General features: G+C 30.0%; 1 protein-coding gene across 2 annotated transcripts in view; it reads right to left on the bottom strand.

Annotated features, from left to right (window-relative positions):
* Positions 1–305: 305 nt before the first annotated feature.
* Positions 306–11396, bottom strand: part of LOC130447514 (dnaJ homolog subfamily C member 5-like) — a 77918-nt gene continuing 66827 nt past the window's right edge. For both annotated transcript variants that reach the window (XM_056784379.1, XM_056784380.1), the window contains one exon: positions 306–11309. In XM_056784379.1, the coding sequence (XP_056640357.1) occupies positions 11299–11309 (11 nt within the window). In that variant the 3' untranslated portion in view covers positions 306–11298. The remainder of the gene's footprint in view (positions 11310–11396) is intronic.

The raw sequence follows: 11396 nt of genomic DNA, 5'->3' as shown, positions 1-11396 counted from the left end.
CTTTGACTTTTTGGATAAAATGTGGAACTGCGTTTAACACACCAAGTTATATGTTATTCCCTCAGGCCAATTAAGTATTTCTATGAATTTGTTTTCGGAACCGTTTTTCAGTCATGCAATTTTTAACATAATGTTCTAACTGAAACCGACTCATCAGAAAAGCGTTCATAGACGTTACATATTACATAGGAAACCGCAAAATACCACTTTTTTTGATTTGGAACACCTACACAATTTCTATCTGAAGACTACCAATCATAATCATACAATACTTCTGAATTCAAAAAGAAATAAAGAACAACTAGTCGATTGAGAATAGCTTTATTTTAAGTAAATATACACAGAAAGTTAATTTGTAATTAGTTAATCTAGGCTATAATCATTTATTACATTTAAGTAACAATGGTACATTGAATAAATATTAAAATTACATTTTTGTCTAGAGAGAAAATCTTTAATAATTACTGGATAACATTGCTCATAATAATTCATCGTAACAGTGGAAAAATTAATACAATAAAAACCTCTTGTCGATGGAAGAGTTAGAATATTTCCCTTCATAAGCGCATATGGCCGTCGTTGAAACAATATATACATTTAAATTTTTCTTTTCGAGGATCCTGACGTTTGACTGTATTAATGGTAATAAATGGCCATAAATTAGTATTCGGGTGTGCATTTTGAACAGGTTTTTCTTTAATCAATAGCTGCAGTTATGGTTTGGTTTTAAATTGATTACTACTGACTATAAGTATAAATAATTTCTTCACTTTTTCTAGTATTCCAACGAGACATAATAAGTACTAAAAGAACCATTTTAAAAATTATAATTTTATATTAGGTAGGTAGAGGTACAAATATCATTTTATTATGATTAATGTGAATTCCTCTGATTGCGATAGATTTAGTCCCACACTTTTGTTGTTTTGATAAGCGCTTGACAAAAAGGGCCCTTCACCTGAATTCCTAAAAACCATTATCAACATACTTTTCCTTGCCGTTGTTTTATCTGTCTATTCACTATTGCAAATTGTTTGTGTAGTATTGTCATTGTCGGTGATCATAAATTCTATTGTGGCAGCTATAGTGATGTAAGTCCTCGAATGTGCAACTAATATGATAGCGGTACAAAGAGACTGATTTGAGCAGACTGCAACAGCTAAAGATGACCGCTTTCTCGTTTCTAGTGCTTTGAGAAACTGAACAGTTACGGATGTTTGTTTCCCTTGGAAATCATTTGCATAAATGTAAATATAAGTGATTGGATAGTTAGGAGGCGACTTCATGCTGCTGGATTATCTTCTCGAACCAAAGCCACTGAACCGCCGCTTTTCGTCAATAGCATATAGTTTTCCGATGTATCGCGAGTCTATCTTACGGACTCAGACAGACTATAAGAGTGTGGCGCTGATAAGGCAAGAAATATGCTCAAGCGTGTATTGACTTTAATTTGGTGCAAGATCAGTGAGGCTTTAGCAAGAATGGGACGTTGACAGCGTACAGGTAACTGACAGAAGTTCTAGAAGACATACCATTCGTGGTTATTCTTGGAGACAACGCAACCTTTATGCATGATAATGCACGCCCCCACACTGGTGGGATAGTTACCAAGTATCAAATACCACAATTTGCTCTCAGTTCAGACTTAAATCCCTTTGAAAACATTTGGAATGATATGGGGAGACGTTTACGGAGACATGTGCCGGTCCCCATCATTTTTAGATAGCTTCGCAACATATTGGTGTAGGAATGAGACAATCTTCCGCAAAATGTGATCCAAAGTATGCCTCGTCATTGCAAGGCTGTTATCACTGCCATAGAAGGGAATACTCGCTACGTAATTTTTTTTTGTTTCAACGAAAATCATAGCAAAATAAAATTGTTTATTTTCATTACTTAGCATAAATTAAAATTATTCATTTTCATTATTTTCATTTTTATGAAACAAATAGTCAACAAACTATTTTATTACCGAAAAAAATCCTAGAAACAAAATTTTCTCAAATAACTTTAAATTACGGGGTGGCCCTAATTTTATGTTCGATATTATATTATATGCACATAAACCGATAAAAATCCAGAGATAGTGCTGATCTTATACATACTATACTATTTTATGGCAGACAATTATCACAAACACAGTCCATCAAAGTCATTACAAATGTACATCGTTGAAGTACTTAAGTCGCAAACCTCGTTAACTCCATAAAACCAAATTTTACAGTAGCCATAAAAAACTTATCGATGAAAAAAGTTTTTTTTAAATTGAAATGATGGCCAGATATCAATTTAGAGAAAATAATTAAAGAAAAACAGTTCAAGTAAATTAACACGGAGTGCGGTTAGCTTTAAACAAAATGGTGGTTTCAATTGGGAGTTTTCTATTTAGACTTTTAAATTTTCATGGATTTTTTTACGTCTTTACGAATTTTTCTGTTATATTCAGAAATTATCTATTCAATGATAACACAATATTGATATAGGGAAACAAACCGAGTTACGTGGTTTGTGACGAAATATGAAAATTATAGAAGGTAATAAGTCGAGCGTGAGGACTTTTTTTGTATTTTAAATCTATTGAGCTCATATGCTAATAACACAAAAGTCAACACAATAAGCTTTTCTGAATTTTTCAATACAATTCAATGATTCGACATACTCTCTACGCACAATATATCTTGATATACACATATCTACAAAACATGATCATTTTAAATATAAATTTTTGCAAATGGATTATATTGCATTATAATGATATGCTTTTTACCTAATATCCTAATACATGAAACACAATATTGTCAAACAGACAGTGTCCTTTTCAATATAAGTGTCCCTTTCATAATGCAAAATACTAAACGAAGAAGGTAAATTGAAATTGATTTGTTTTCAATATGGAAATAAAGAAGAAAAAACTTGAAAGATTCAACAAGAAATTGATGTGACAGTGAAAAAAGTAAAAAAACAAAATATGTCCGAACGATTAGTGACAAAACTTCTATCATAGGAAAGTAGTATATGAACAAATTTGTACATGAAGCTAAAAGGTTTCTTACAGATTTACTGAACGCGAACCAAATAATTGCAGTAGAAAAGTAATTTCCGAAGTAGTAGAACTATCGCTTAGTAAATGTCTGAAAACGGCGTCAAAAATGGCTTAAGGTTTAACAACTACACAAACAAGATAACATTACAGTTTCCAAATAAGTTCTCGAAGAAAATGCCAGAAACATGAAATGATAAAAAACAAGCAGGATGGGGCTGGTTTAGTGGATTTATGAATCAAATCCCGGAATTATCTATGAAGGAGTATGAACTAACTATTTAATCACAAGCGACTTCATTTAATTTCATAAATATAAAAATACTTTATAAACACTTTGCTTTTCCTTTAAAGCGTTACATGTTGCACTAGATCTGATTTACAATGCCTATAAAATTGTTCTTAAAGTGAAAAATCAAAGTTGTTCAAGCTACTTCAGCGAAATGAGAACTGTTAATTATAATTATTTTGTTTCAATCAAGTACATGAACCAAAGTTTCTCCAATTTTGTTTGCCCCAAACAAAAATCTGAAGAAATGATGATTCAAAATAGTTCAACAAGCAGCTTGGGATTTTCATAATGCAGATAATGTTAAGTATAACGTTTCACCGAAAATGCAACCACCGACCGCCAAAAAACACCTTCAAAAATTGGATACGTCCACATTTAATAATTCTTTAGCCATCAATATTTAAAAAAAGAATGCCAAAAACTGGAATATACCCTTTTAATTCAACTAATTTTACAGAAGTTTTTTTGCATCTTTTGTTACTGTTAGACCACTACAGATTGAAAATGCAAAAAGTCATACTAGTAATTTTTGAGCGTATCATCCGAGCCTATTGTACACCTACTATCAGTAAGTGCGTTGAAACCAGAATGCTTAATAATAATATTAAATAATGTGAGGCACAACCTAATGCAATTCAAAGTCATGTTGATCATTAAATACAGTTACAACTAAACCAGTTAAGGCTACTAGAATACAAATTAAGCAACGGATGAAGCTGTAGACCGAAAATAATACACAAATATAGAGCAAAAAAAGAAAATACTGAAAGGAAGCCAGTAGTAAACCTAGTGATAGGGGAAGAAGAAGAGGAAGACAGTGAAAGTGGATATGATGAAGACTATAAAGATATAAAACAGTTAACTAGTAGATTTCCACAATTTGGTAATTACGTACTAGTGAAATTTATGATAGAAAAAATTTCAAATATACAGTAGGATAATAATTGAATTTTATCAAATGTCGATATAAACCTTAAACTTATAACAAAAACTGTAGTTGTTGTTGATATTACAAGGACACGATTTTGTAAAGATGTAGGTACAGGTTTGGAGAAATATTATATGGCAATTATGGACGTGTCTCGTTATACAGAAGAGCGAACCATCAAGATGAGGAAGAAGTATGGGATGGCAATAATTTGGAGGTCCACACTGCGCCGGTAGTCATTGAAAGAAAAGAAATCGTTTTAATGCTCACAAATACATTGTTGTCACAAGTCCCTCCTTTTTTAGGAACCAATTTTCTCTTCATGCCTGACCATCCTCAATCTTATATGACAAGAAAAACTTGAAATTTTTATGAAATCCAAGCAATATTATAGCCAGCTAATAACTCTAACCTCAATATAATAAAGCATATTTGGAATGTATTTGATAATCACTTACAAGATATAATAAATACATTTACAATTGCTCTCATTAAAGTGAAATCAAAAGAGATCCCAAGCAAGCTCAGACACTGTCAAGCTGTAATTGATAACAGAGAAAATACATATAAAATTTTTTTTAGATTTTCTTTCCAACTCTTTTCGATACTTTATTCAACCCTGTATTTTCTACAATAGTACTTGAAATTCAACATTATATTTGTCTTTGTTTTAATTCGACCTTATCTAGTAATTACTTAATTTCATTGTATTCTTGCTGTGTGTTAATTTTGCTTGGGATATATATTTTTAGTTGAATCATGGATAATTAGAGAAATATTAACATTGTGACACAATTCTTATCATTCGCGTATTGGATTTTAAACAGCTGTTACATTCTTGATATCATAAGTGACGAATTTGGGCTTGCTGCCACCGTAGGCCCCGGTAGATGCACCACCCTTTTTAATACAATGGATTCATTAATTTTTATCCAATATTTTTATATCAAAATAACTTTTTTATTGAAGTATAATTAATAAACATTAAAAAGAAATATGTTATAAGCTTTAGATAGATAAATAATAATTTTTTTTAAATATTAATCAATTTGAAAATTTATTTATCCTGGGTTTTGTCAGCACAAAAACGTTATATCGTTATAATTAACTTCTTGGACTAGTTGAGCTTCAATAGACAGTAATGCAAGAGTATTAAGTCTATCTTGGCTTATGCTTGCGTCTAAATTTGTTTTTACACTTTTTAGAGTGGAAAAAGATCTTACTTCTCAACAATCTGTAGCTCGAATATACATCTCGATGACTCCGTGGTTGAAATATATTGCATATTTTTTCTTCAGAAATTTAGATTTTTTCTCTTGAGTCGAGTTAACTGATTCTTTTAGTGAATATTCCATAGAAATTTTTTTATAAAAATTAAACTGAACCAATTTTTTGAAACAATTTTTTTTCGGCATTTTTCCCGGCATATAAAAATGTTATTTCCAAGGCCTGGCGTAAATCCATCACTTGATATCATTTAAATGGTATACATCAAACTATTCATGACAAAATTCATTCAGTCATCTGACATCACAGTTTTGCGAACTTGAATGACTTAACTAAATAAACTGTAAAGTGTGAGTGTTATTATAGGCTATCAACTGTACAAGATTATTCAAGTAAGTATACTCAAAGAACAATTACACTGCTCTGACAAAAAATTTGGTTGTCTTTGAAAATCTGGAAGAAATAGTTTGCATAATTTGAATTCAACTGCAGAAATGCTCTACCATATCAGTATTTTTGAGGTGGTACTAAAAAATGGCATTTTTGCCTACTTTTGATGTGCACAAAAAGCATCACGTTGAAAAAACATTTCGTAGAGTTCAAAGATTTTTATTCTCAAAGTTCAGCTAATTTGAAGCAGACTGGTTAGGAACATGTTCTAATTTACATTAAATGCTTTTATGTTATCTCAAAATCCTTTTTCTAAACTTACTGGATTCTAAAATACACTGGAAAGAGATGTTTGTTTCAAAATGAAAATGATTACACCCTTAAAAAGACAATTCAAATTAGCATAATTAAAATGTACTATAATTAAAATTTAAGTAACATACTATTACATGATAAAACTAAGAAGAAACCCCCTAAAAAAGTTGTCGATATTTTCAATACACTTTTAAAGTAGTCAAAAATGTCATATTTGAAACCAAATTTAAATATTTTTTGGAAACTAGTATCAGAAAAAGTATTTTTCACATAAAATAATACATATATATCCCATTCATTAAACTAATAAATGAAATTTAGATATGCTCAATAGGTTTGTCGACAGGCTTTTAAAGCAACGAATATTAATTCTTGCAACACGTATTTATTTAATGAAATGGACACGTTGAGATAATTGTTATAAATAATAATTTTTGCCGTCTTTTATATTGGAAACTTTTTTTTGTATAACGCATAAGTTTTTAATTATAGCGCTCCAAATTTTTTACAATATTTACCGTTAACTATATATTTAGCAAAAACCATATTGAAACAAGTTTGGAGGGCTATAATTAAAAACATATGCGTTATACAAGAAAAAAATTCAGATAAAAAAGATGGCAAAAATGATCACCATGATCACCCTGATATGGTGAAAAGTCTGTTCTGTAGAGTTTTGCATTATGAACCTACTTTTTTTACTCTGGAACTTGGCCTAATGACCATATTTTCTACAAGAAACTCAATTAATCCGCATTTATTAACATTTCCATTAATTGATGAATGTGATCAAATGGATATATATTTTTGTAAAAATTGTAACTTGATTATAGAATGTTTTATAACTCTGGAATAGTGTTATAAAATGTAAAATTCACTCCTGGAACCACTAGCAGTAAATGAACTGCTTGACACAATATCTTTATTTTTTCATTCCACGCAATAGATTATCATACTTCAAATATAAAAGAAATGAATGCCTTTTGAAGGTTTATGAGTGATAACGAAAGCTATTTATAATGAATAGGAAATTTTGAAACAAATGGAAATGTTTACAAATAATTGAAAAAAAAACAATGTTTGAACTGTACCTAACACTCGATGTCTTTTTAGTCTTGTCTACAAGTTAAAATCCTGTTATTTAATATACTATCACTAAAATTATGTGTATGAGTTAGTTCATTTGATCTGGAATGATGTATAAATCATTGTAAATAAAAAGTTAGTTAGCCCATAAAAAGTTCAAAAGTTAAACAACAATTAAATATCTTCAAAAATAGTGCCTGGTTTTTTTCATAGCTATTAAAGTAATATCTATTTTTAAATTGAAAAAAAAAGACTTTAACAAAAAAGTTCTAATTCCTGGAAATATACCTCCGCACGCCTTTATTATATTGCACACACCGCCTCGAAAGTGAGTCAAAATTTAAAATTTATTTGATAATATTAAAATAGTTCATTTGATTTTAAATATTTAATAAATAAACGAAGAAAAAGTTATTACTTTTAGTAAAGAATAGTTATTCATTATGATGAGTAATAATTTTCTATGCGAAAGTTTTTAGATGAAATTTTAGATAGTATTGAATATTTTTAGTATCAAATTTTCTCTATCTATAATCACCTTTTAGAATTGACACGCACTCAACAATTGAAAAACACTTAAAAAGTCTTGCGCTAGTTAAGAAGCTTGATCTTTGGGTACCTCACGAATTGAAAGAAATCCATTTAACACAAAGAATCAACATTTGCGATATGCACCTTAAACGAAATTAAGCCGACCGTTTTTTGATAAGAATCATCACTGGTGATGAAAAATGGGTCTTGTACAGTAACATAGTTCGAAAACGATCGTGGAGCAAATACGATGAACCAGCACAAACCACAGCGAAAGCAAAAAAACAACAAAAAGTTCATGCTGTCAGTTTGGTGGGATTACAAAGGTGTTGTGTTTTTTGAGCTGCTTCAACAATTAATGAAACTGGATGAAGCAATCAAAGGTAAACGGCCAGAATTGTCAAATCGGAATGGTTTAGTGTTCCACCATGATAATGTAAGACCTCACACATCTGATTACCATTTATATCGAAGTTTGCAGAATTTTTTTAATGCTCAATTTTTCACAAATGACGATGACCAGCAATCAAGGACCAGAAAATGTATGAGCGCGGTATCATGAAGCTGGAAGAAAGATAGCAAAAGGTCATTGGGCAAAATGGAAAATATATAATTGATTAAAAACTAATCTTTGTTAAAAAAGTGTTTTATTTATAATACAAAACCGAAACTACTTTGTCGACAACCCAATAATATGTTTGTAGAAAGTGGAATAATTAATACAAGTGTTGATTTGATTGTTCCTGTTAATATTGAAACGTCTGCATGACGAGCAACTTTGGAACTCCTACATAAAAATCAGCTCAGCAGTACGATATTGTATATACTAATTTTTGGCCTTCCAAAAAAATCAAATATAAGGAGCTCATCAACTTTGTGGAGTAAATTTTCAATGATCAAGTCGAGCGCCCGTATTAAAAAGCCGCGAGCAGCGGCTGCTTAACATGTGGGAGTGTAAGATCTTAGTCCTAATATATGGATCAGTGTACGAGCAGAGCGTGTGGCGTATGTAAAGCTTCACCGGCTATCTATCTATGAAGACCCCAGCCTGGTGACAGAAGTCCAAGATGGTTAGGCCACTTGGAATACCTGAGGAGCGGGGGATGCGCAAAGCGTACCGACAGAAGTCTAAAGGGTAACCGCGCAAGCGATGGCTGGATGATGTCGAAGAGGATATTCGGGAGCTAGGCGGGAGATGGGTGAACACGCCGAACGTTGAACCGTGATGACTGGAAAAGCCCAAAGCTCTTTGAGGGCCGTAGTGCCAGTGGTACAAAACATGATAAACTTTAATGTAGAAAATGTAATTATCGTAAAGTATATCACATTTGTGGTTAGTAAAGTAAGATACTTCATACAATAATTAATTCAGATTTTCTCAAAAGTTCCCGGAAAGATGATTCAATTAAAAAAATATTATATCTTTTTATTAAAGAATATCTTTAGTTTTTACTAGAAGAAACTGAAACTCATGTACAAGTACAGAAAATGTTCCAGAAGAATTTCCATATAGATGAGCTCAAGAAGTACGGACAGATTTACTATCAGAAGATATATCTGATGCTTTTACAAGTTAGCTCGTAACAATACATTATTAAAACCCACACTTTCTAGAGAAGCTTTAAGAAATTATGAAAAGAAAACTAAATATTATACAGGTTTAAATAACTATACAGTTGTTGAAATTATTGTAAGTTTACTGGAGTTGTGCAGTTCTCACAGCCAAAGAACAAATATTGCTAACAATATTAAAGTAACATTTAAATCTGGAATATCAGGATTTGAAATATATTCGAGATATAGAATATAAAAAGAAAAAATCACATGTTATAACGAAACAATAAATTATGTCTTTTATAAATAGATCTTAGGCAATGCAAGGCAACAGACCGTAGGATTACACTAAGACAGTAGCAAACACCAGGTGACAATATCGTTAAACATGTTGTTTGTCAGCGGCCTTATTAGTGTTGCACAGGTCATACTTCTGGATTGCCCTATAATTCAATCTGATTTCATCATTAGAAAATGTAGGGTTAAAAATATTTACAACGCACTTCTAGGTAAACAATCACTTTTAACACTATTGGCTGTGATTAGAAGTGTTACTTTTAATGGCAATTTTACAAAAATGTTTTTTATTGACATAAAAATAATAATAAATAAAGAAAAAAATGATATGAAATTCTTGTTTTCTCTTTTTTTGTTAACTATATATAAAAATATTACAAACAATATATCTATATTATTGAAACTTTCATGATGCAATCTAGTTTTGTATGTATAACAGAAGGACTCAATGAAGTGGAAAAATTTTAATACAATTATCTAAGCATTATTTCAGTTTAAAACGATTGAGACAGTACAAGATAATTTTGTTAATTAACAATCGTCTAATTTGTTGAAAAACTCCAACAGGAATAAATTCTCTAAAATGTTTAAATTATACCATAATTTTTTCATGTTATTCAATTTACTAATACTAAGTAATCGGAACTTTTTTAGTAAATTTCCTTCTCTTGAAAGATTTTTTTAAATTGAAAAAAAGCAAAAAGCAAACACTATATTTGGTAGGTGTTAAATTGAAAATTTTATGAGATAATTAACTTTTTAGGCACAATGATCTAGACATAATTTTGAATGGAATTAGTTTATCTACATAATTTTATCAATAGTTTGAACTTGAAGACTAGACTATTTCTGTTAGCAGAAGCACAATAATGGGGATATACTTATAAAATGCATACAATATGTTCCTAATCATTTTATTATTTTCGTGACACAAGTAATTATCAATAAACTAATATATTTTATTCATAAATATATAATATAATGTATTAATTCACCAATAATTGAATTTTATGCAATGTACTATTAACAATTTTCATGTATTATAATAATTACATTGATATTAAATTACTATGACTGTATTTAACTTTTGGAATACTAAAGACATGATTATTCTTTATAGACTTAATACCTTTTTTGGAAAATCGCTTGACACACTACCTTCTTTGAAACTTATTGGATTAAGTAAAAGTTAAATTTAAAGTATGGCCCAAATTAAAACTAGTGAAAAATAGAACAGAGAAAAACAGTGTAGTTTGTGCCATACAGTAAAAAAACTGCTTTTGCAGATCACAAATAACTTATTAATTAAAACAATACTGGAACGTTCAAATAACAAAGTGCAATATTGATATATAATAGTCACACTTATTCCTTGAAAGCATGCTTCGTTAAGTCACCTATTTCAATAGATCATCAAAATAAAATGAAAATAATATAAAAATGTTTATATTTTCCAATTAATTTTAAACCTTAAATTTCTAAATCATCAAATGTATAATTATAGACGAAAAAACTAAAAAATATATAATTTGACTAGGTCAAAGAAGATTAGAAATGTCTTCTTCTACCATTGACAATTTTTGGGTGCACCTATCAAAACGCTTTTTAAAGACCTAAGTAGACCACTCTTCTTGTCGTTTATTTTAGATCTAGAAAAAAAAAAAATATTCATTAAAACAAATTACTATAAAATTACTTTTGACATGCACATAAACGATAACTATTTAATTATCCTA

Source organism: Diorhabda sublineata, chromosome 8 (assembly GCF_026230105.1).
Source record: "Diorhabda sublineata isolate icDioSubl1.1 chromosome 8, icDioSubl1.1, whole genome shotgun sequence".
NCBI lineage: Eukaryota > Metazoa > Arthropoda > Insecta > Coleoptera > Chrysomelidae > Diorhabda > Diorhabda sublineata.
Note: the sequence above shows the minus strand (reverse complement) of the source record. Positions and strands in the feature narration are given on the sequence as shown.